This window comes from Kogia breviceps, chromosome 9 (assembly GCF_026419965.1).
Source record: "Kogia breviceps isolate mKogBre1 chromosome 9, mKogBre1 haplotype 1, whole genome shotgun sequence".
Classification (NCBI taxonomy): domain Eukaryota; kingdom Metazoa; phylum Chordata; class Mammalia; order Artiodactyla; family Physeteridae; genus Kogia; species Kogia breviceps.
Genome location: NC_081318.1, coordinates 6,758,555 through 6,784,580, shown reverse-complemented (window position 1 = coordinate 6,784,580; position 26,026 = coordinate 6,758,555). Strand labels below are relative to the sequence as shown.

At 55.5% G+C, this 26,026-nt stretch overlaps 1 protein-coding gene across 1 annotated transcript; it reads left to right on the top strand.

Annotated features, from left to right (window-relative positions):
- Window positions 1–370: 370 nt before the first annotated feature.
- Window positions 371–20,354, top strand: ZNF775 (zinc finger protein 775). The gene is made up of 3 exons (XM_067041903.1): window positions 371–472; window positions 10,223–10,314; window positions 18,832–20,354. Exons 2-3 carry the CDS (start codon window positions 10,281–10,283, stop codon window positions 20,352–20,354), a joined length of 1,557 nt encoding a protein of 518 aa, XP_066898004.1. The 5' UTR covers window positions 371–472; window positions 10,223–10,280.
- Window positions 20,355–26,026: the final 5,672 nt, after the last annotated feature.

Below are 26,026 nucleotides of genomic sequence, written 5' to 3'. Positions count from 1 at the left end.
TGCCGAGAGACTGGATCGGCTTCAGGGCGCGCGTCTGCGCGGCCTGGACGGGGAGGGAGAGCTCCACGGAGAGAAGGAGAGGGTGCTGCCGTGCCGTCGGGTCACCAGCTTTCCGGCCTCGCCCCCGCCCCTCCTCCCCTGGGAGACCGGGCCCAGCGCCCCACGGCCAACGCTTTAATGCCTGGCGGGGCCGCGGCTGGCCCCTCGGGAGGCGAGGTCAGCCCGCCCACGCAGGCCATTGGCTCCGGAGAACAAAGGAGCCGCCCCGCAGGCTTCTCCTATAGGGCTGAGCTGGTCATCTGAGAGGTTCAGCCAATCAAGTGGCGGGGCGGCCCAGGGGATGGCCTGTCCCGCCAGCCAATCAGGGGCGTGGGCCTGCCCCGCCTGCCCCGGGACTGGCGGGGCCGGGGAGCTCAGTGCCCAAGTCGCCCCGGGGTGGCAGTTCCCGTTAACCTTAGCCACAAAGTCAAAGGTATTTATTCCCGTCCCCTCCCTCCGAGTCCCTCTGAATCCGGGCGGGGAGGGGCGTGCGGAGGGACGGACCGTGCCGCGGGGCCAGCGTCCGGCCCCGCTCCTCCCGCGCTGTCTCCACCCAGACTCGGGCTGGAGGCGGCCTCGGGGCCCCCTGAGCCCCCCGCGCTCTCAGCCCCGAACTTTCCCCACCTCCGCACAGCTCACGGGGAAAGGGGCCCGGGTCGTGCGTGGGAAGGGGCTGCAGGCCGGGTGAGAGCTGGAGGGAGGCGGGAGTGGCGCGGAGGTGAGCGCGGGGACTGCCCCCTCGGCTCCTCCGGGCGCGCTCTGCCAGAGCCTGTCCCGATATTCGGGAGCGGTGTCAGCCTCCCCCAAAGATCGAGTTCCTGCAGGGCGGGAACCCCAGTGCTCGCCGCAGAGTGACACATAGTAGGTGCTTAATAAAAGATTAAATGAGTGGGCCTGAGGATCGGGGGCGAGAACAATGAGAGCGAAGCACCACAGAAATTGGAGGTGTGTGTGTAGGGGTCTCCCCGAAACCTCCATTCTAGGAAGACAGGCATAGGAACCAAGATCTCAGTGGGGCTGGGGGTAGGCTCTGGGGGTTTCTTCCCTCGTGAAGGTGGAGGGTATAGAGATGCCGCCCCCTCCAGCCCTTTGGGAGGATGGAGCCTGGTGTGTGTCTTGGTCCACCAGACCTGGGGTGGGGTGTGGTCAAAGCCCCGACGCGAGGCCGGCTATGTCCAGGCTCCACTATTAGGTGTGCATTTTGGGTCCAGATGTTCATCTGTAAAATGAAAATATTAGAGGGTATTAGTCTCCTTTCAACGCTAAGGTTCCATGATTCTGTGCTTCTCATCTGTTTGGGACTTAAATTTCTTTTATCTAAATGTTCCTTTGTTAAAATTTTTATTAATGGTTTACAGCATGCTGGACCTCGTGCTGGGTGTTGGGGAGAGAGAAACACTCCCTGTGTTAAGATGTTTACAGTCGTCTTGTGGAGACAAATTATTATTATACTATGTAGATGGTACTGGGTTGGGTGGGTGCACAGGTTAAACAGAAGGGCCCCTAACTGAGCCTGGTGTTATCCACAAAGGCTTCCTGGTGAAAAGTGATCCTGGATCTGGGCTGGGCAGAGAAGAGTTGGGCAAGGGTATTCCAAGACTGATGACAGGTGTCCCTAGACACGGCAAGGTCAGGGAGTTGCATCTGGGGACAATGGGGTAGGTTGGTGGTACAGTGAGAGGTGAGCAGAGGCCAGATTTTAAATGGTCTTGCCAGGAAATTTTTAGCAGTACCTGAAAGTGCTGGGGACCCACTGAAGTGTTTTAAGCAAAGTACTAACATGTCTAAGGTGTAATTTTCGGAAAGTCGCTTTGAGTCTGGGTGGTGGATGGATTGGAGGCGCAAGATGAACTGTGATAGCAGTGCAGCCTCCAGGTGAGCAGTGCTGAGGCCTGAACTAAGGCAGCAGCGGTGGCAGATGCTGGAGGTATTAAAACAGCGCTGGTACGATTTAGTGACCTGTGGATTGTGAGGGCTGCGCTCTGCGGTAGTGAAAGGTGGTGGCAGTTTTGAGAGGCCTGGTGAGTCCCACCCGGAGGGGCAAAGGATGCCCAGGGCCAAGTGCAGAGCTGGTCCAGGTACCTGCTCCCCTGGCGAGGGTTAAGCTGAGGAGTCTAAGGTTTCCTAGGATGGGGCTGGCCTGCAGGGGAGAGTGGGCCAGGTGGGCAGGAGACCTGAGTTCTAACTTTCTCTGAGGCAGGGAGTGTCCCCTCTGGGCCTTGCTTTCCTCATCCAAAAAGGGGGAAACACTCCTTATCCTTGCCAAGCTCCTCTGAACGCAGTAAGGGTGAAAAGTGTTTATAAATCAAAATGTGACAACTGTCCAAAGTGTTGTTAGCAGGTGGTTTCATCCCTTGCCTTCGATCAGGTAATGGGAGTCCCCAGGCCCTGGCAGGCTCCTGAGTCTTAGATTTGGGGCAGAGGAATATGGGTGACGTTCTGTCCTCTAAAGGGAGACAGGTGAGCAGAGACTGGGGGTAGGGATGCCATGGCTGGGGGACAGGCCTGGGGGCGGGGAGGTGGGGGAGTGACAGTCCCAGCAAAGGGGTGAATGTTGGGCAGGGCAGGTGGGGCAGGGGTCCTGGAAGGAGGTGCCCTGGGGACTGGCATGGCGTTGAATCTGGGACCCCTGGGAGGCGGGCGGGCATGATGGGATAAGGCAGCCGCCCTGGCCGCCCTGGACCTGGTTCCCAGGGAACACTGGCGGAAGCAAACTGATGTCACTGAACTGGGCTCTTCCTGTCAGTTCTGACAACTGGGTGGTGGGGAGGGGGTGATGGCAATGCCGTGACCTAAAACGAATTCGTCTTGCACCGTGTGAACATTTTCCAGAGTCCTTTCGCAAGGTTTCCCTCCCACTGCTTGATATAACAGTTCTATACAGAGGACCAGGCATTATTTCCATTGACAGATGGGGAAACTGAGGCCTAGGGAAGGAAAGTGGCTGGCCCGGGGTCACGTGACTAGCCAGAAGCAAACCCGGCCCCAAGGTCTCTGGCCTCCCTGTCCTGGGCTCCTTCTGCTACGTGTGGTCTTTTCTGTGGGACGATGGCCTGCCCCGCCCTCTTCCTCCTCACCGCTGTCCCCTCTCCTGGGACTGAGGACCGCAGCGTTTGGGAGGCTGAGGTCTGAAGATGCTGGAGTAGGAAGGGGGAATGGGGAGAAGGGGGAGGACGGGGGCAGGGCTTGGAAGAGGTAACAGTGAGGGTGCATGGGGACACCTGATCGGTAGTGAGTAGATCCGGGAAGTCGGAGAGGAACGAGGGAGGAGCAGGGAGGTTGATGGAGAGGAGGACGGGGTGGGGGCCCTGGAGGGGCTCGGGGGTTGTTCTGGGAGTTGTAGAAGGGTGCCGGGCATGCCTTATGCTGGGATGTGGGGCGGAGGCGGGCTCCTAGGCGGTGGATGGAGGTGGTGCTCACCTGGTCCGGGCTAGGACCTCGGCCAGCCTGTCTGTCCTTGGGCCCCGGGCCATAGAAGGTGGGAACAGCAGTTGCCCTGCCTTTCCGATACCATTTTAAAGCCACTTGTTGGGGATGGTTTGCGTGTCCTCGGTCAGCAACGCTGGAGGAGAGGAAGGTGAAGTGGGTGCAGGCTTGGGGGACCGATGCCTGGAGAGAGCGCTGATTATCCAGAGGTCAGCCAGAGCCCGGGCCCAGGGACCAGGCCTCGCGCAGGAGTGGCCTGCGTTGCAGGGACTGGCTTTGGGAGAGAGGGCCTGGGGGCCGTGCGATCAGTCCTGGGAGACAGAGGCTACACCAGCTCCTCCCCGCCACAAAGTCGGGCTGTGAGGCCGTGGGGCTCGCCTGAGCTGAGCCGGCACAAGCGTCCGCGGCTCTCTTTAGTCCAGCCCCCCGCCTGGCGCTCAGGGCCCAGACCCGGCCCTGCTCTCCTTACCCCTGCCGTGCGCAGCCTGGCCCGGAGGAGGCCCTCCTCCCCACCCAGTCTCCATCTCCCGGGAGAGGCGGTACCTGGGGCTGCTCTGTCAGCACAGCTCTGCAGGTAGCCTTGACCGTGAAAGCTGTCCACGCCCGGTTCCTCTGCGAGGCCAGCTCCCCGCCGCTGTGCAGAGCTTGGGGTTGCCCTGTGGGCGCCGGGGGCCGCCAGAGATTCTGAAGCAGCTTGAAGGGTAGCGGTTTAGGGAGGGTGAGCTGGCCGTGGGGTGCTGGGAGAGAGGGCTCAGAACCTTCGGGTGCGGACTGTTCTCAGGCCATGAGAAAGAAGAGACCATTTAGGAAGTCTGGTGTTTCCCCCAACCTGCTGCTCACAGCAAAGCCCCCGGAGCGGGCGCTTTCAGTCACCTTCGCCACTGGGGACCTAGGCCTAGCGGTGAAGCGATTCGCCGAGGACACTTGGGCTAGAAGTCAGGGCCCCTGCTCCCGGGCCCAGGCGTGCGTGGGTGTGAGGAGAGGCGCGGCCAACGCGAGTGGACGGCGAAGGAGTCGGGGCTCGGGCTCCCAGGGGAGCGGGGAACGGCCCGCCGCCGCCTCCTGGCCAGACCCCTGCAGCGTGGCCCTGGGGCTCGGGCTGCACCGGCCGGCGGGGCAGAGCCTTGTCCTCTTTCTAGGGCTTTCTGTGCCCCTCCAGCTTCTCCCCTCCGGCTGCAGCGCTGCTGCCCCACGCCGCCCCGCTCCCCTCAGCTTCCGCCACGGGTACCCCAACAGGTGACTGTTCCGTGTCACCAGCTGTCGCTTCCTCTCCCGGTGGCTGCATCGTCCTGAGTTCCGCTCCTTGGAGCAGTGGGCCTGGGGGGACGGTCATGGGTCGTGAGGAGACTTGGGTCAGCAGGGAGTCACATTGCTGTTTTCTCCAGCGTGAAAGGCGAGTGACTTGTGCCCGTGCGGTTCACGTTGGCACACTCGTGTCTCTGGATCTGTAGATCCAGCTGTGCGGGCTCTGTCCTGGACCCTGGCACTCGGCAGCGAGCCTGGGAAGTCCTGTCCTCTGGGGGGATTTCTTAATATTTCAGTCTCTCTGTACTCTGCATATGCAATTTTGCAGGTATTCTCACGTGTATGAGTGTCTCTGTATTTTTGCATCTTTGAACGTTTGTGTACTTACCGCCTTGGATGTTAGAAATGATCGTCTCTGGATATGTTTGTGTGCAGATCAGTTTCTTCTCGTATGACTGTATTTTATCAATATTTTTTATTGAAGTAGAGTTGATTCACAATGTTGTGTTAATTTCTGCTGTACAACAAAGTGATTCAGTTATACACGAACACATTATTTTTTTAAATATTCTTTTCCATTATGGTTTATCACAGGATATTGAATGTAGCTCCCTGTGCTCTACAGTAGGACCTTGTTGTTTATCCATTTATATATAAAAGCCTACATCTGCAAACCCTGACCTCCCACTCCATCCCTCCCCCGACCCCCTCCCCCTCGGCAACCACCTCTGATTATATATTTTAAATGAAACATCCACTGATATTAACTGAAATCCATTTCCCAGGCCAGGGACATCATTAACCTGTCCTGAGGTATTTGTTGTTGTTGATGAAACGCTGGGGCCAGAGGGGCCCCGTCTTCAGTCTTTCCATTTCTCTCATTCGTTCATTCATCTATTCATTCATCCAGTATAAACTGAGCACCTTCTGCGTCCCAGGCCTGGGCAGGCAGGGCCACCGCCATCCTGGAGCTTTCTATCTAGTGCAATGTCGCCCAGCAGAACCTCGTGAACCTGGAAATCTTCTTTTCTGCTGGATGTTATGGTGGCTCTAGCCACGTGTGACTGCTGAACCCTGGAAGCGTGGCCAGTGTGAATGAGAAACTGAATTTTAAACATAATTTGTACACACTTAAATACCAACACGTAGGTCTAGAGGCCAGACTCCTGAAAATGAGGCCCTGGTGGCTTAAGGTTTGGTACACTCTGCGCCTTCCCTTAGAGGCGACATCCAGGCGCGGGAGCTCTGGCCGGGGCAGGCCCACCCCGGTTCCTTCGGTCCTGGCTCCAGCATTTACTGGCTGTGTGACCTTGAGCAAACCGCTGAACGTCTCAGAGCCCCGGCTCCTTAGGACGAAGTGGGCGTTGCTTGCTGAGCGCCTGGTACCCAGTCGGTCTCCCTGTCCCTACCGAGTCTTGTCTGGTCACCCCCTTTTCTTCCCAGAGCCAGGTCAATACCGAGGTGACCAGGGAAGCCCCCGCCCTCTCAGTGAATGGGGGAAGGACAGACAGAGTCTCCGTCCCTCCGGAGGACTCCGAGAGCACACCCTCAGGGTGAGGGCTAGCTGGGGCCTGCGGGCCCTCGCCCATCCCCTTCCAAACGCTGGCCTGGGCTGCTCCCCCGGGGGACTTGACCTACTGGTGTGAGGGCGGTAGCTTGATGGGGAGGGCACCTTGGGAAGACCGCCTCCTGTGCGTGGTTTCCTGTGGGGAGGGGCTGTGCCTCGGTGAACCGGGGGGGGGGCAGATGGTGTCGTCCTGGGTGGGGCTCCTAGCTGAGCAGGGCCTGTGAGCTGGGCCTTCGGCTGGAGTTTGGGAGATGCATCTGCCGAAGCCTGAGCTACTGGTGGAGGGCACGTGACCGGTCCCCACTCCACTGGTGACAGAGGACACATGAGGTGCCATTTCTTTCTTCCCCATGTGGGGCCTGAGTCTGTGAAGAGAGAGGTACTTGGCTGGTGGAAAAGGTCCAGGGCCCTGAGATCTGGAGGATGTGGAGTGACCCAGACGTGTCCCTGCACCGCCCGCCTCTCCAGGCCCGTGGCCTTTGTCCACCCCCAGCTGCCGTCTGCCTTCCCCCCAGATTTCTGCTGAGATCGAAGCCCCTTCCCTGCCCCCAGACCTCAGCACCTGCCCCGGGCCACAGGTAGTTGTCACGGCAGCTGTCCCGCCAAGCCTCCCCGTCAAGGGGCTCTCATCCCCAAAGCCGCCTGACCCAGAGCCAGGGGCTGGGAAGGAGGAGGTGACTGGTGCCCTGTCCCGAGGCCCACCCCCCGCGTGTGTCCCGCCCTCCGCGGGACCTGCTGGGCAGGGAGGGGAAAGGTCATCGGAGGTCGGGGTCGCGGAGCTGGGTGATAGACCAGGTGGCCAGTAGGGACTCGGTGTGGGCACTGGTGGATGGGGACCGGCCCGCGTTGCCTCCTGTTTTCTGGCCAGAGTCTTCTGCTGGGCGGCCTGCTCGCCGTGTCCCTGGGCATCTCTCTCTCCAGTCAGCTGAGTGACGCGTCTGGTGGGGCGAGAAGAGGTGTGCAGTGCGGTGCCTCAGGGTGGGGTGCGCGGGGGCCTGGCCGGCCTGGAAAGATGCTGCCACATGCAGGGACCTTCTGCCGTTCGGCTTGTCTCAGGGGTTTGTCTGAGGACACCTGTTGGCCTGTTTTCCAGACACATCCCACCTGAGCACACAGGGGGAGATGGGCCCCCAGGACATAGCCCCTGTCCCCTGTTCCTGTCCCCTGCCCTCTCCTTTCTTCCTTCTTCTCCTCGGGCCCATGAGGGTCCTTTCCTTCTATTTCCACTTCTGTTCTTTCTCGGACCATGAGCTCTGGTGCAGCCCAGTGACTCCCTGTGAATTGGTCGCCAAGAATTGAAGCCCTTCTGCCACCTGAGGCGATTTTGAGTTGGTAATACCTCTTAAGACAGAATGGATCAAGGAGGACTGATTTGATTTGGCTTAAGGGGCCTCAGTTGTGTTGTGCAGGGGTTTTGTGAATGAGCCCAAGTCCCACCCTGTGTCCTGGCCCCGAATGGTGGCCCGAGCCTCCACCCCCCTGCCTGAGATCCCCCACGTCAAAGTGGCCTCTTTGTCCTCCAGTGCTCTGAGTCTCCTTAGGCAGACATGAAATCTCCAGCTGGTGAGAGGCTACCCCGTGGCCTGGGATGCAGGGTGACCTGGAAGGAAAATGTGGTGCTAAGTCAGGAGCACTGGCTTAGGACCCCCAAGGGGGGCCTTCTCCTGCCCCCATTGTGGCCCCCTTCTCTCTGCACCACGGGCGGGTTTCAGTGTCTCTCGTAACCCACGGCAGGAGTGCGTAACAGACCCCTTTGGGGGAAACAGAATTAAAAACCAAATCTGGGCTTCCCTGATGGCGCAGTGGTTGAGAACCCGCCCGCCGATGCAGGGGACACGGGTTCGTGCCCCGGTCCGGGAAGATCCCACGTGCCGCGGAGCGGCTGGGCCTGTGAGCCACGGCGGCTGCGCCTGCGCGTCTGGAGCCTGCGCTCCGCAACGGGAGAGGCCACAACAGTGAGAAGCCCGCGTAACGCAAAAAAAAAAAAAAAAAAAAACCAAATCTCCTGCCAACTCAGAGAAACTCCCCGCAAAAGTAGGAGAGAAAGAAAACAGGTCTTTAACTGAATAAGCATTAGACTAGAATGTGGTGCATATCACACGCAATTTGCTAAGAGACTATAGACGGAAATCTCACCTGTTACACAGCCCAGCAGGGGCGAGCGCACTGACACGTGCTCTCCAGGGAAAGCGTAGCCAGGCCTCGGGTAAGAGGACTTGACGGCGCCGTTTGTCACACGGAGTTCACCCTAAATTCGCCTGGAGTTGGGTGGCCACCCGCGATGGCTAATTGCCTTTATGCAAAGGAAACATCCACTTCTTGTATCTTGGTGATGGCAGGAGGTTTGCAGCCCGGAGCCCGGTGCTGCTGGAGAGTTAGGCTCCCACCTCCCACGGGCAGGGGACACTGGCCGCTGTTTCCTTGATGTTTGCATTTAGGAGAGATGGCTCCCGGGTCCTCGAGAAAGAGGGTCCTGGGTTGTAAAGCCGGCAAGAGGCTTAGTGAGCTTTAAAAAGATTTATATACACCTCAAAGGGGCAGAGAAAGAACTTCCAATCAGAAGTTTTCTAAAGAAAGTACTCTGAAAGAAAGGGGAGGGTTCTCTTTCCCTTTCTGCACCAGGGAGGGTGAGTTTTCTGTTTCTCAGATTCATATCTCCCTGATAGCCCTGCCCCCCGCCTCTCCAGGCAGGGTCCACATCTCCAGCCTGGGTCCCTGTTCCCGGAGTAGCCGCTGGAAGGGGACCTGGGAGAAGGAAGCGGGGAGACCCTTAGAACGGGGTTTCTGGGAGGCTCTCCGGGGCCTGAGGTGTGGAGCAAGGGGAGGCTGGGTTCCCCGAGCCCAAGTGGTGGCCGAGGAGAGGTTCCCGGCCCTGCAGCGGCTGGGGCCTGTTGGGAGTGCAGGGCGTCCGGGGGTGCAGGCGTAGGAGACGAGATCCCCGTCCTCGGGGGGCCCGCCCACAGCACCACGTGCAGCGGCCACGTCTCTGAGCGCACGTAACGGGCAGCATGTCGGTGCCCCACACGGCTGTTCGGTGCCCTCCACGTGCGGGCTCTGTCCCGGGCCCTGGCACTCGGCAGCGAGCCCGGGAAGTCCTGTCCTCGATTCCTGTCGGGGAATAAGCAGAAAAGTAAATATCCTGTCCGGTGGCGAAAAGTGTCCGGGAGGAATGGGAGGTGGGGTTAGGGTTGTGACTTGACCCAGGGTTGCCAGGGAAGGCCACTCAGAGGAGGTGACGTTTAGGCTGGGGCCCGGAAGGGGCAGGGGCCGCGCCGAGGGGTCAGAGCAGCCGGGCCCGTCCCGATCACATTCCAGGCGCCAAATGAGCCAGTCGGGAGGTGTTCAAGAGACTGAAGAGCAAGAAAAGATGAGCCCCAGATTGGTGGGCGAGGGATCAGGTCCCTAGGACCCAGGTTGGTCACGTGTGTTCTTGCTCGGGGTTGGGGGCGCCGTGAGGCCCCAGAAGGGTTTGCGCTGGAACCTGGACGGGGGCTTTGAGAGACGGGGGGGCTGGCGATTTTGGAGGGACGGTTCTTCCCTCCAAGGTGTCCTCGTGACCACGTTGCAGGGTAGGGGGTGTCTCTAAACTTATTTGAGGTTCCTGGTTCTCTCCTGTGGCATCCTTCACACCCCGCCCCGCAGGCGATGAGAGAGTGGGCGTGAGAATCTGGTCTGGGCGTTAGAAGCCCAGGGACCTTGCCCAGCTCTGCCGTTCGGCCACCTCTGTGACTTGGGGCATGTCAGCGGCCCTCTCTGGCCTCCGTTTATTCTTCATAAGATGGGAATTATACACATTTTACCTGCCTAGCAGGTATATGTGCTTTTAAAATAAATCCTGCTCATTCTGACAGAGGTCATAGAAGAGCTTTTGAAAAAGAGGGACTGCCTCCTGTGGGTGGCATTCGTCCTTGTCCCACAGGCCAACTCTCTTTCCTTTGCTCCCAGCTCACCCACAGACGGCCGGGCAGGGAGCCGCGGTGCTGATGCCGAGGGGCCTCCGGGGATGGAGAGTGGCCTGGCTGGCGACAGCAGCACAGGTAAGAGAAGAGGGGCAGGTGGGAGCCCACCACGGCCCCCTCCCCAGCCCCGTCTTCCCCGTCCCTCTGTAGCTGAGCAGGAGTTGCTGGTGGCCTGTAGAACCACCTGGTGGGACCAGGACGCTGAGGTCACGTCCAAGGATGGAGCAAACACAGACGAGGGGGCTAAGAGCTGACAAAGCCCAGCGTGTGCTTGCCAGGCAGGGACACACAGACACACACAGACACACACACGCAGACACACACACACACAGAGACACACACACACACAGAGACACACACACACACAGACACACACAGACACACAGACACACAGACACACAGACACACAGACACACACACAGACACACACAGACACACAGACACACACACACAGACACACACAGACACACACACACAGACACACACACACAGACACACACACACAGAGACACACACAGACACACACAGACACACACACACACACACACACACACACACACACACACCATGCAGAAATCTGCTGCGGGAAGATCAGGTTAGATCAGGGAGTGCTTGGTGTTGGAGCTGATCACACACCGAAAGGCAGCGCTCTGGGGAGGACACGTGGTCGCAACAAGCCCTGCTGTTGGTTGGGTGAGAGAGTGTCTTCAGTTCAGTCCATTAAGCTTCCCGGGGTCACACAGTTCACGGTCTGTGTCAGCTGATGCTCTCGGAGCCGGTGGTGAGGAAACACAGCAGTTAGTCCTGGTGTCTCCCGGGCAGGGGGCAGGCGCCGCTGAGAGTGGGAAGTGCCCTGTGGAGACCCCTCCCCAGCCGCCCGCTGCCCGCTTCTGGGATGGAGCAGCCCCTGGTCTGAGACCCGCTCTCAGCCTCTGTGGCAGGCCCTGTTCTGCGTGTAGCTGGGCTGCACGGTGGCTCTGGCCCCGGGAGAGGGGACCGGCCCAGGCCTGGGAACTCGGCCCCTCGCTCAGCACAGTGACCAGGTCTCTTTACCTCCCACCCCTTCCAGGGGAGTTGCCCCATAGACCCCAGAGCCCCCGCCCTCCCAGGACAGTCACTGCAGTGGGCCTAAGATGAGACAAAAACCAGGCAGTTGGATAAAAAAGAAAGAAAACAGCAGCTCGAAGGAGGCAGTATGATATATGGACAGCACACTGTTCTGGGGCTGGGCCCTGACACACACGGCAGTGAGTTCGGCCACCCCACTTCCCAGTCCCCCACAACCCCGGCCCCGGGCTGTCGCTCTGAACGCTGAGAGCACTCGAGGGGTGTGTGTGTGTGTCTGTGTGTCTGTGTGTGTGTGTGTGTGAGGCTCACATTACAGTAATGACAGGAAGTCCTGGGGCAGACAGTTCCAAACATTTCAGCTGAAGGACCCTTTTGCCCACGTAAACTCATAAGGGAGATCCTAATTCAGACGTGAGAGATGGGCTCCACCAGGGCCTTCTCTGCCCCGTACGGCAGCTGCAGCTTCGGGAAGAGGTAGAAAAACACCGGCCTGGACCTTGGAGCCACTGGGGCCTGGGGCCCCCCGTGAGCTCAGCCTCCACAGGCTGCCACGCCTGCTGGCCAGGCTGAGGCAATGACTCTTCCGGAAGGCCAGAGCTTTCAGATAATTGCGAGCTTACCTCTTTCAGGTACCTTTTACTTTATGTGTTTTTTTTTTAATCGTGGGGAAATATATGATACATAACATGAAGTTTACCATTTTAACTATTTTTAAGGGTACAATTCAGTGGCATGAAGTGCATTCACGTTGTGGTACAGCCATCACCACTATCCATTTCTCGAATTTTCCCATAATGTCAGAAACTACCCATTAAGCAATAGCTCACCATTTAGCAGCTTTTTATTTTATCTGAGCCATTTAGATAAAAACTGATGCTTTTTATGCTGACTGAGGACCAGTACCTTTGGAACAAGCAGGCGGAAGCCGGTTTTCCTCTGTATCAGTGCCTGATCCCTACGGGAAGGTGCCCGTGACGACTGAACTCCCAGCAACACACGTCACGGGTCTACACGCGCCACCCCTGGGCTCCAGGGCCTCTTCACGCACCCCAGCCACCGTGCTGGATATCAAGGCCAGGTTTAATCAGGAAAAGGCAGTGGCTTTTGTGGGGCTCTGGGGCATGAATGGGTGCCCTGCCACTTGGGGACAGTGGCGCCCCTCTGACTGGAATATATTTTGGATTCACTGCATGACCACCAATTTGGACAGCTATGGCCCTGTTAAATACTTCCGCCAGCCAACAATTCAGGGCATCTGAGGAAACATTCTTAGAATCAGTGAAGCTCATTACACACGGGTTTTCGATTCCTGCCAGCACACAATTTAAGTCACCACTTTCATTTTCAAATGATTACTCCTGATAAAATGACCTCTCACAACCGAGCGTCTGGGGAGGCCTCACAGCGTCATTTCACCAGGGGGAAAGCTGGCCCCTTGCAGGTGCTTTCTGCGACACTCCCACCCTCCCACCTCCGCCTCCATGGGCGCCACATCGGTTTCTTTGCCCCCATTGGCCAGTGAGGCTGTGGGATGGAGCAGAGCTCTTTGGCCTCAAAACTAAAGACCACCAGATTAGAGGGGAGGTTTTCTCTGTATTTCCTCAGGTATTTTAAAGACTTAAAAATTGTAAGGTTTGAATTTTTATGCGAATATTCAAATAACACATATACAGTGTAAGTCCCCTTTGACTTCTCCATCTAGTCCTGCTATGGTCCATATCACCTGCAGGGTGGCCACCGTCTTGGGTATGGTGGGAACCGTCCCGGATCGGGCATGTGTGTGTACGCAGAGAGGTATGGTTTTATTTTCCATAAGTTGGATGAGACGACTGATACTGATTTTCAGTTTTGTTTTTTTCTCTTCAAATGTTTTCGAAATCTTTTCACATGAGCATCTGTAGCTCTTGTCAGTTGCTGCACAGTAATCCACATTGTGAAGGGAGTGACAATTTTATTAGACTATTATCGATGGGTAATTAGGTTGTTCCCCCCTTTTTCCTAATTACAGATAGCACTTCAGTGAATATACCAAGACGTTCCTCTTTGGACTCATATGTATGTCTTGGGATAAACACCTAGAGTGAAATTGCTGGGTGGAAGAGGTGGAAGATTGCACACATTTATAATTTTAATAAGCACTGTCAGGCCGTCCTCAAAGAGTCTGAATTCGTTTCGGCCCCCAGCATATCCATGTTGTACTTATCCTCCTATGTAATTTCCGTGTGTATTGTGAAGTCGGGATATTGTCAGCGTATTCAATATTTGCTGCCGTGATCGGTGAAAAGATGCTACACTGTTATTTTGCACTTTGCTGAGTACTAGCGAGGGTGCACCTCTTTTCATCCTCTCTATAGGAGTCCTTTATATACTCTGGATATTAGTATACTCTGGATATTAGTCCTTTATATATTCTGGATATTAATACTCTGGATATTAAGCGCCCTTTATATACTCTGGATATTAGTCCTTTATATACGCTGGATATTAATACTCTGGATATTAAGAGTCCTTTATATACTCTGGATATTAAGAGTGCTTTATATACTCTGGATATTAAAAGTCCTTGAATACTCTGGATATTAGTCCTTTATATACTCTGGATATTAATACTCTGGGTATTAAAAGTCCTTTATATACTCTGGATATTTATTATTAGTCCTTGATATACTCTGGATATTAGTCCTTGATATACTCTGGATATTAATACTCTGGATATTATTAGTCCTTTATATACTCTGGATATTAAGAGTCCTTTATATACTCTGGATATTAAGAGTCCTTTATATACTCTGGATATTAAGAGTCCTTGATATACTCTGGATATTAGTCCTTGATATACTCTGGATAGACGTATGCTGTCCAGTAGGTGGCCAATAGCCACAGATGGTTATTTAAATTTAAATTTAGATTTAAATTAATTTAAATTTTAAAAAGTACGTTCAGTTCCTCGGTAGTACTAGCCACATTCCAAGTGCTCTATAACCACCTGTGGCTAGAGGCGCCATGTATCAGACAGCTAGGATGTAAAATGTTTTCACTCTGTGGAAAGCTCTGTTGGAAGAGGCTGCCCCCCGCACGTTCATTTCTAGTTCTCTCGTATGCAGTATCCTTTGTCATACAGGGGTTTTAAATTTAGTTTTCATGTTTTGCATCTTGTTTAAGAAGATTATCAATTACCTCTAGATTCTAAACAAATTCTCCTGATTCTTTGAATACTGTATTTGCTTCTTTTTTTTTTTTTTTTGCGGTACGCGGGCCTCTCACGGTCGTGGCCTCTCCCGTTGCGGAGCACAGGCTCCGGACGCACAGGCTCAGCGGCCATGGTTCGCGGGCCCAGCCGCTCCACGGCACGTGGGATCTTCGCGGACCGGGGCACGAACCCGTGTTCCCTGCATCGGCAGGCGGACTCTCAACCATTGCGCCACCAGGGAAGCCCTGTATTTGCTTCTTTTAAACCATCTGGAACTGATTTTTATAAACAGTATGAACTACAAATCTAACTTGAATATTTTTCCCAAATGGAGAGTTAGTTGGTCCTAAATTGATGAATAGGCCAGCCTTTCACTGTTGACTTGGAATGCTACCTTGTACCGCATATCAAACTTTTCTGTTCTTTTGATGTATCCGTCATTTATGTGTATGCTACACTTTTAATGATTGTTTTTAGCTTCTTTTTTTTTTGGGTGGGAGGGACTCTCACTCACAGCCTCACCTCACCTGGCTCACTATGGAGCAGCCGTGTCAATACAACTGCATCAGTCAAGACTTCTATCAAATGGACTTTATTTTTTAGAGCAGTATTAGGTTTACAGAGAAAACGTGCAGAAAGGACAAACAGCGCCCTATACCCTTCTCTACAGTTTCTCCTGTTATTAACGTTTTGCATTAGAATGGTGCAGTTTTTACAATAGATGAACCTTTATTAACACATTTGTATTAAATAAAGTCCATAGTTTGCCTTAGGGTTCACTCTTTGTGTTGTACATTCTGTGGACAGATGCTTAATGTCCTGGACCTACCATTACAGTATCATGCAGAGGAGTTTCACTGCCCTAAAGATCCTCTGTGCTCTGCCTGTTCATCCCTTCCCCCCCCGCCCCCGACCCTTCAACCCCTGGCAACCACTGATCTTTTTACTGTCTCCACAGTTTTGCCTTTTCCAGAATGTCCTATAGTTGGAATCATACAGTGTGTAGCCTTTTCAGATTGGCTTCTTTCACTTAGTCATGTGCATTTAAGTTTCCTCCATGTCATTTCATGACTTGAGATCTCATTTCTTCGTATCACTGAGTAGTACTCCATTGTATGGTGTACCACTGTTTATCCACCCACCCAATGAAGGACATCTCTTGGATGCTTCCACGTTTTGACTGTTATCAATAAAGCTGCTGTAAACATCCGTGTGCAGGTTTTTGTGTGGACGTAAGTTTTCAACTCCTTTGGGTGAATACCTAGGACAGCGATTGGTTGGATCGTATGCGAAGAGTATCGTTAGTTTTGTAAGAAACGGACAAACTGTCTTCCAAAGTGGCCTTAACACTTTGCATTCCCACCAGCAGTGAATGACATTTCCTGTTGCTGCACATCCCTGTCAGCGTTTGGTGGTGTCGGTGTTTTGGATTTTAGCCATTCTGATGGGTGTGTGGTGATAGCATTTTAGCTTTCAATGTTGCATAAGCCAAATCCTTCCTTGCTCATTTTTAGAATTTCTGGGTGATTTACACACATAGTCAATGTTATAATTTACTTAATTAGGATTACACTGAATTTAAACATTTTGGAATGGAGAGCTTCTTATCTAGGAATATGATGTACCTGTTCTTTTATTTACATTTTATCCCTTCAATAAAGTTTAATAGTTTTCTTTATGTTTTGCTTGTATATTAGGTATACTTACAGTTACTTTATCGCCATTTTAAAAAAGTTATGAATTCTGACGTTTTTTATCTGGCAGTTTTGTTGAAACTTTTATCTCTAAAACTTCATCAGTGGATTCTCATGCACATTCTAGGTTAATAATTATCAGCAAATGACAGTTCTCTCCTCCTTTCCAATATTTATATATATCTTTCTTTTTTCACCTTGTTCCTAACTTGAATAGGCTTCTAATCTTTTGCCTTCGGTTATAACATTTGCTGCAATTTCTAATACAGCTCCTTTGTCGACCTAAGAAAGTTTCCTTATGTTCCTAGTTTGCTAAGAGCTTCCTTCCTTCCTTTTCTCTTCACCCCTCCCTCTCTTCCTCCTCCCTCCTTTCCGTTTTCCTTCTCTCCCTCCAGAAATGATGTTGAATTTTATCATGGGACTTTTTCACATCTATCGAGCTACCATAAGGTTTTTAACGTTTAAAAGGTTAATGTCATGAACTGTGTCGGGTCGTCTTCTCTTTCCTGGAGAAGATACAGCAAAGCCATGATAGAATGCTCTCTTAACACGGCCAAACTTGCTTTGCCGGTGTTTCTGCTTGTTTGCTTTTTGCATCTACTTTCAAAGAACGATAAACCTATAATTTCCTGCCTACCCCACCCTTGTCTTATTCTGGGTCATGTTAATATGTAAGCTTCCCCCCTCCCCCTGCCCTAGTCATGGTCACAGTTTATGTAAGCTGGGAATACTCCTTCCCGTGAAGTTTTAGTAGAACCTCTTTGTACGGTTCAGTGGCTTGTTACCCATTTTCGAGGTTGAACTTTAGCTTTCTTTTCAGTCTCTTCTAATTGTTTCTATAGACGTGGTTTCTACCTTTTCTTTTATTTTTAATTTTAATTTTTATTTATTAATTTTTTTGCAGTACGCGGGCCTCTCACTGCTGTGGCCTCTCCCGTTGCGGAGCACAGGCTCCGGACGCGCAGGCTCAGCGGCCACGGCTCACGGGCCCAGCCGCTCCGCGGCATGTGGGATCTTCCCGGACCGGGGCGCGAACCCGTGTCCCCTGCATCGGCAGGCGGACTCTCAACCACTGCGCCACCAGGGAAGCCCTCTACCTTTTCTTGAGTCAGTTTTGTTAATTTACTTTTCCTCGCAAAATCATCCATTTTACATAGATTTTTCAAATTGATATAATGTTTATACATGGTATTTGGGGATTTATCAGAATCCTTTTTATATCTTTATGTTCCCTTTATCCTACCATCTCTGCTTTTGTCTTTATTAATTCCTTCCTCTTACTTCCTTGGGGTTTACTTTGTTGTCTTTTAAAAACTGGCAGCGGTTTTGTTTTGTTTTGTTTTTTCTGGCTGCGTTGGGTCTTGTTGCTGCACACGGGCTTTCTCTAGTTGCGGCCAGTGGGGGCTACTCTTTGTTGCAGTGTGCGGGCTTCTCATTGCGGTGGCTTCTCTTGTTGAGGAGCACGGGCTCTACGCGCTCCAGCTTCAGTAGTTGTGGCCTGCGGGCTCAGTAGTTGTGGCTCGCAGGCTCTAGAGCACAGGCTCAGCAGTTGTGGTGCGTGGGCTTAGCTGCTCTGCGGCGTGTGGACTCGTCCCGGACCAGGGATCGAACCCGTGTCCCCTGCATTGGCAGGTGGATTGGCAACTGTTGTTTAGAGCTTCTCTTCTTTGTTCACAACTGTTTCATTTATTTTTTATTGAACATAAACATACAGGTCGTGGGCTGTAAATTCTCCAACTGAACACACCCATGTAACCAGCACCGAGATCCAGAAGGAGAACACTGCCAGAGCCCCAGAAGTGCCCCAGGCCCCCTTCCAACCATAGCGCCCTCTACCGGGGGGCCATTACCCTTCTAACTCATCCATTAGCTGCCAGGTTTTGACCTACGTATAAACGGAATCAGACAGTCTGTATGCAGTGTCTATAGCAAACCTGTTCCATCATGGCTTATGTCCATGAGCCCAGAAGCAAAGCACCCTTCTGACCCGAGCACAGTGTAAGAGGTGGGTTAGCAGCAGAGTGCGCTGCTGGCGTGTAGGATTCGTTTAGTACAAGGACGAGGCAACACCTGTTCTGGGTGCTGAGACCTTTCTGGCCTCCTTTCTTGTTCATGGTTTTGTTGAAGAAAGATGAGGTTGCCAAGAAGGTAAGGTGCTCACGCACCACGGCCGCCGCCCTGGAGAGACCTGGCGGTGATGCGGGGCGTGGCTGCCCAACCCCGGGGGGGACTGGGCGCGCCCTCGTCCAGCAAGTGTCCAGCACATCCACCCCCTTAGGAAGAGAAGGAGGTGGTTTGAAACTTGGCCGCTTTCTGCTTGCTTCCTGGGTCGGAAGACTTCCCTGGATTCGCTTCTGTACCTTCTCTGCATCCCCTGGCCCTCGGGGTGGAGGAGGCGGGCAGCGGGGTCGCTCACCTGTGTTTCTTTCTTGCCTTTTTTCTTTGCCTTCCTGCACACCCCAATCTCCCCTTTATTGTCCTTTCCACCCTCCCTCCTCTCTTCTTCCTTCTGCATCCTTTTCTCCCGCCCTATTTTCCGCCAAGCTCTGCCCTCCTGACGCTTCTTCCCTCCCTCCTGCCCTTCCCTCCACCCCGCCGAGCACCGGATGACTCTCCCCGTCTCTCCCCCTTTGCCTCCGGCAGGAGATGCGCTGGTCATGAAGATCAAGCAAGAGAAGCCAGAATGGCTGCTGCAGACGCTGGGGCCACAGGCCGCGCTCTCCCAGAAGGATAAGGAGAACATTTTCCAGCAGCGTCGCAGCCTCCCGCCATGCCAGAGCGTGGGGAAGCCTCGAGCCTGGGGGGGACAGGAGGAGACTGGGGGTCCAAAGTGGGTCCTTCCCCTCGAGCCGGACGGCGGGCCGGCAGGCCGGGCTCCGGGGGTGACCCCCAGCCCCCTGAGCCCCGCTCTTTCTGCCGGCGAGGGTCACTTCGCGTGCCCGGACTGCGGGAAGAGGTTCAGCTGGTGGTCGTCCTTGAAGATCCACCAGCGCACCCACACCGGCGAGAAGCCGTACCCGTGCAGCAAGTGCGGCAAGAGCTTCAGCCAGAAGCCCAACCTGGCGCGCCACCAGCGGCACCACACGGGCGAGCGGCCCTACCTGTGTGCGTCCTGCGGCCGCGGCTTCAGCCAGAAGCAGCACCTGCTCAAGCACCAGAAGACCCACTCCCGGCCCGCCACCCTCCCGTGCCCCGAGTGCGAGCGCTGCTTCCGCCACCAGCTGGGCCTCCGCATCCACCAGCGCGCGCACGCCCGGGACCGCCAGGGCGCCCGCGCCGGGCTGCAGGCGCTGCTCCGGGACGCCACGGCCCACCGGGGCTGCCGCCCGCGGCCGGGGCCCCGGCGGGGGCGCCCCGACTGGGCCTGGCTGGGGCTCTGCCAGAGCTGGTGGCGCCAGCCCGGGGCCCGGACCGCCGCCCCCGCCGAGCCGCGCCAGTTCATCTGCAACGAGTGCGGCAAGAGCTTCTCGTGGTGGTCGTCGCTGAACATCCACCAGCGCATCCACACGGGCGAGCGGCCCTACCCGTGCCCCGAGTGCGGGCGCCGCTTCAGCCAGAAGCCCAACCTGACGCGCCACCTGCGCAACCACACGGGCGAGCGGCCACACCCCTGCGCGCACTGCGGCCGCAGCTTCCGCCAGAAGCAGCACCTGCTCAAGCACCAGCGCACGCACCTGCCCGGCGCCCCGGCCGCGCCACGCCCCAGTCGCGCCGCGCTGCGGGCCCACCAGCAGGCCCACGCCGCCGCCGCCGCCGCCGCTGAGCCGCCCGCCCAGGGCGCCCCCGGCCTGTTGCAGCCGCCGCCGCCGCCGCCGGCCCGGGGGCCCGGGGACGTGCCGTGGGGCCGGGCGCGGGCGGGCGGGCCGGGCGAGCCGCGCCAGTTCATCTGCAACGAGTGCGGCAAGAGCTTCTCGTGGTGGTCGGCGCTCACCATCCACCAGCGCATCCACACGGGCGAGCGGCCCTACCCGTGCCCCGAGTGCGGGCGCCGCTTCAGCCAGAAACCCAACCTGACGCGCCACCGGCGCAACCACACGGGCGAGCGGCCCTACCTGTGTGCGTCCTGCGGCCGCAGCTTCAGCCAGAAGCAGCACCTGCTCAAGCACCAGCGCGTTCACCGGGGCGCCCTGGCGCCCACCCCCAGCGCCAAGGGCGCGGCGCTCTAGGGGGCCTGGACCCAAGCAGACCCATGGGCGGGGTGGGATGCTTGCGTGGTGCGTGTGGGGAACGACCAGGAATGGTGGCTTTTAGGACCCCAGGGGGCGAGACCCTATCAAAAGGTGCTTTCTTCAAGGCTCTCAGACCTGAGAACAGAATTCCACAAGCATCCCAGAACGGGGACCGGGAAAAGTCCCGGGAAGGGCTGCGGGAGGAGGTAAGCTCAGACATCCTCACCCTGGAGCCTGGATGTGTCTGTGATGGTTGAGGCCCGTCTGTGTCCTTCCTCGGAGGCTGGGACCGCAGCCCTCGGGCACTGGGTGCGGGGGGCTGTCGGCGGCCCTGGGCGAGGCTCCCTGGGTGAGATGGCGCAGGTCTGGGCTGGTCAGCTGTGGCACCAGCCAGCGGTGCTCAGCTGCCAGAGAGCCCGGGGGCGCCCCTGTGGGGGAGTCTCAACACACTGAGTGATGCCCAGGTGGGGGCCGGGGCTGGGGAGGGGCACGCCTATGCCCGTGCGGGGCCAGCGCCCAGCACTTAATGGCGACTCGAGACATATTTTTGGAAGGAGGGAATGGCTTGATGGTCTTCAACACCGAGTGCCCCTCTGCCCAGGGTGCTGTGGTGGCCGGCTTGACCCTAGGACTGGTGTGCGTGTGTGTGTGTGTGTGTGTGTGTGTGTGTGTGTGTGTGTGTGATGGTCAGGGGCGGGGACTCGGGGCGGGGGTGGTCTCAGCTGGGATTTGGTACCTTGGGGAGGGACCTGCGACAGGAGAGCAGCAAATGTGCTGCTCTGACTCGGTGGGCACTGCCCGGGGTCATTATCAACGCCAGTGTTGCAGAAGAGAGAAATGAAGGATTGACTGTCTCATGTGGTCTCGTTTCTAAGCCACCCTTCCTGTTCTCTGGGTCCTTGTGTGCTTGGAGGGATCCACTTGACCCAGGACGAGGGCAGACAGCTTTGGCCATGAGCGTAGCCAGTCCCCATGGCCGGTTCTTGCTGGGGGTGGAGGGCAGTATTCTCTTCCCCTGTTCCCCCTCCAAGACAATTTGATCACTTCCCACATACCCCCCTTGAGCTCTAGCCCCTCAGAAGTCACCCCTCATACCCTTCCAAAAGCAGGGTCGGCTGGGGCTCTAGTGCTGGCAGAAGAGCCCAGGGCTACAGCCGGGCTGTAGCCCTGGACCATGTCTTCCCACAGGAGGGGAGCGGGTTGCAGAGGGGGTGGGTATTGGGGTACCAGGGTTGGATAGCTGGGGAGTGGGAGGAAAAGGGAACCCTAGAGTGATTCTGTAGGAGGAGAAACTGTGCCTTCCTGCCTCCAGGGGCCCGCCTGGTTCTCCCTTGAACTCAGAGAAGTGTTATCTGCTCCAGGAGCTGTGCGGTCACCCTGGCTTCCGGTCACCCGTCTTCTCAGGTTTTGTTTAATCCCTTTCATCTGGCAGGAGCTCGAAGTGTTGTAGCATCACAAAAAGACATCTGGAGGTGATCCAGGTTACCTGGGTAACACGATTCTGGTGATGGTTAATGTTCAGCCAGGGCCGCTGAGTCGTGGCCCAGGCCTTTGATCACATACCATGCCGTGTGGAACCTCACGAATGGGTGAGGTGTGCCCATCTGGGAGTTCAGCTCTGAGGACCAGCCGGGGGCCAGATCAGAAGGGTTTTCGTCAGCGCGCCCTCTGACCCAGCCGGAGGTGCTCCCCTGTCTCCCTGAAATGCCCTGCCCCTCTCCTGCAGCTCCTCCCCCATCCTGCCCTGCTCAGGGAAGCAAAACGCTGGGAATCTCATCAAAACCCACTGTAATGATGGGGTACGTGCTTCCTCCAATTCTGAGGCCAACTCAAGCAAGCCCTGCTCCTCCAGGAAGCATCCCAGAGCTACCATGTCCGCATCAGAGCCCTGTTGAACCAGGTTCCTGAGGGGCAGGGCAGGCAGGTACTGAAGAGATCAGTTGCGCAGGAGTTTCCATACAATAGAATGTGTTCTCGTTCACAAATGGCCTGTGTTTAATGATCAGATCAATCAGACAGCGGCACTGGTAAGACTTGGGGTTCATGAGGTCTGATTGCAGCACCCCTCTCCCACCAAAGTCGTGAGAAGGAATGCCTGTTCACTGACCCCAGGTGACCTACCTCGTCAAAAAATGGGTGCTTTGGGTCACAGTGGGGACAAGGCCAAGTCCATCAGAGTGAAGAATTACCGAGGTGCACGTCCCATTGACCAGGTTGGGATGGCAGGGTGGCACAGCAGTGATTTACTAAACAAGCCTCCGGTGTGCCAGGCGCCGTCAGACCTCAGGGATGCTGTGATAAATAAGCCATTGTCTTAGTCGGCTCGGGCCAGCATAACACCACCACAGGCTGGGAGCTTTAATGACAGACGTGCATTTCTCACAGTCCAGGAGGCTGGCAATCCAAGATCAGGGTGCTGGCAGATTCTTTTCCTGGTGAGGGCACGGTTCCTGGCTTGCAGACGACCGCCTCTTCTAGGTGTTTTCACATGGTGGGAGGGTGGGAAGGAGTGGGGGAGAAGTGAAAGAGAGAGAGAGAAAGGACCTGGTCTCTCTCTTCCTCTTCTTAGACACTAACCTCACCAGGCAAACCTCACTCTCACGACTTTGTTTAAACCTAATTCTTAATTGCCTCCCAAAGGCTCCATCTCCACATGCCACCACATTGAGGGTAGGGCTTCAACATATGAATTTGCAGGGACACGATGCAGTCCATAGCAGTCACAGACCCCGCCCTTGAGCTCCTGGGCCTTCGTGGAAACTCATTTTGATACACAGCTTGGAACAATCTACACGGTGAACTCTTCAACAGATCGTTCCCAGCCCCAGCTCTGTCAGCAAGGCGTTCTTATTCACCATCTCACCGCGAGCTATGACCTGGGCAGGGCAGTGATATAGGGGAGGGGGAGGGGGACGGTGGGATTAGTACAGGGGGTCACTTTGCAAGTGGATGGCAGGTCCCAGGTCTCCTGTTAGCCTAGACCTCTTCCGCTGTCACGATGGCAGTCTTCTCCGAGGGAGGCCTGGCATTGTCAACTTCAATTTTAATTCCCTTTCATTGAAAAATAAACCAGGTTAGAGAAAACTTAGGAAAAGACACGCCATAAAAATCAAAGACCAGAAGGTCAGACCTATCCTCGTGGTTTACAGTTCAAAATGTTCTGAAGCATGCTGAGATTAAAGGCTTGCATGGGGGAACAGAAAACAACATGAGTAAATAAACCAAGATCTTAAAAGACTTATTTATAGCCTGTCCACAGCCAGGTAAGTGCCTGTCTGCGATGGGGACCCAGGACCAAGCTTGCAACACACCAGATGAGCCTGGTGGGGCTGGAGTTCCAGAAACTGCCCTCATCACCCTTGTGTCCTTTGTTAGGAGCAGCCTGGCAGCTGAGACAAATGACTTAGGTACCGGGAAAATGCTCCTCCTTTGCAAGGACCGTGAGCTTTGAGTCAGCTGGCCAGGCGGTAGCCTGCTTGGGAGGGTGTGGTTCCTGGCTGCCCAGCCCCAGGGAGCTGCAGGGAGAGGTGCCCCGACCAGGGGAGAGAGCAGGGCCAGCAGGGACTTCGTAGAGAGCGCCTGGCAGGAGTAGGGGCTGCTTCTGAGGCCTTTGGTTTTTCTTTTTAAAGTAATTTGGGTTTGGTAAAGAACTAGCCTTGACCTTTGGCAAGAGGAGGAGTGTTGTGGCTGAAGATAGTATGTTTTCACATATCACTGCTCTTGCTAGATCCTAGCGGAGGGAGGGAAACGAATGGGTCCCCATGGTCTGACCTCTGGATTTAAAAGAGAATGGTGTCTCCCGGGTCACTCAGATCTGGAGGGGGAGCTACCCTAGAGCAGCACCGTCCAGGAGAACTTTCTGTGATGATGAAATGTTCTGTATCTGTGCTGCCCCAAACCATGGCCACCAGCCACGTGTGGCCGTCGAGACCTTAACTGTGGCGGATGAGGCTGAGGACCTGAAATTTCAATTTTGTTTGATTTTAATTAATTTAAATTTTAAAAGTCACACGCGGGCTTCCCTGGTGGCGCAGTGGTTGGGAGTCCGCCTGCCGATGCAGGGGACGCGGGTTCGTGCCCCGGTCCGGGAGGATCCCGCGTGCCGTGGAGCGGCTGGGCCCGTGAGCCATGGCCGCTGCGTCTGCGCTTCCGGAGCCTGTGCTCCGCAATGGGAGAGGCCCCAGCAGTGAGAGGCCCGCATACCGCAAAAAAAAAAAAAAAAAAAAGTCACATGTGGCTATTGGACAGTACAGCCCTGGGAATAATGCTCCTATTGAGAAGAAGTAGAAATGTTTTCTCTCACCCCTGCCCCTCACCCCAATCTAGAAGGAGCTTTCTTTCGAAGTTGGGAATAGTGGGTAGAGTCAGTTCTGGGGCTAAATTCTGGCTTTACCGTGTAAGCTGCGGGACCTTGGGCAAGAGACCTATGTAAGGCATGTAGTGTAGTACCCGGCGCACAGCAGGCAATAAATGATAGCTGTGGTCATTTTAAAAATAACCTCCCCGTGTGGCTACTTGCACGGCATTTGTGGCAATGGAAGTTGTACCATGGAAGGAGAAGAAAAGGATTTTCCCCAAACAGAGCTCAGTCGCCATAGAAATTAACTGGTATCAAGCACACTGCAAGCTTAGAGGCTGAACTGATGTCCTAGGTCACATCTTGGGTTTTAACTTCAAGGAAAAAGAACTTTGAAGCAGATGTGAACTCGTGCCCAGAGCCCCACATCACCATTCAGGTCTCGCGGTGCCTCCCAGCCCTCAGAGCCATGTCCGGGGCCCCTCATCCCTTACATTACGTCAGCACACCTGCTGGCCGACGGGCCACCTTTTCCCTCCACCACTCTTAGGTGGAATCTGCAGACGTGCATTACATTCATTCAGCAGACATTGACCAGGGGCCTATGATATGCTGGCCACTTGGGATACAGAGATGCTGAAAACACAGTCGCTGCCCTTTGAAGCTCAGGACCCGGTGGGAAAACAGAAGTGAGCTAAATCCCTATTTGAAGTCAGCACAGGTGCCTTAGGGAGGGATGTTAGGGATCGCTGTCCAATCTGGGGAGACAGGAGGAGCTGGTGGGGGACAGCACGGTCACCTAGCTGAGTGCAGAAGCCCTGGGGATGCAGCCCAGGGCCGGGGGAGCCAGAGGACGGCAGGCTGATCTCTGCGAGGGACCACGCGGGTCCAGAAGAGTACCTGGGGATCGTTTGTCCAGCCGGTGTACCCTGGGGGTGGGGGAGGGGATACAGTGCCCTGGGCAGGACTCCAGCGCTTGCCTCTTCCCAGAATGAGGTCACGGGCCAGCTGTTCTTGGCTGTGAGAAGCCCAGGCCTTTGTTAGGGGCCAGAGAGCAGCTGTCACATGAGCCTTGTGGAGCGGTGGGGATCTCCATGGTGGCCTCTGGCCCTGCCTGTGCGAAGAAGCATGGCTGCCTTTGCAGAATGTTTCCGCGCTTCTGTTCTATTGGGCTCAGCACAGCACGTGAAAACGGAAGGGGAGATGCGTGTGGGAGTGTATGTGCATGAAACCAGAGAAACGAAGTGACTCAGCTTAAGTCACACACACAGAGGCAGAGCAGGGGATGGAGGCCTCCCAGAGCCCTTGGCGTTCCCACCGAGAGAGATGAGTTATAGGTGGTGGTGTCTGCTTCCCCTCCCCCTGTCCCCAG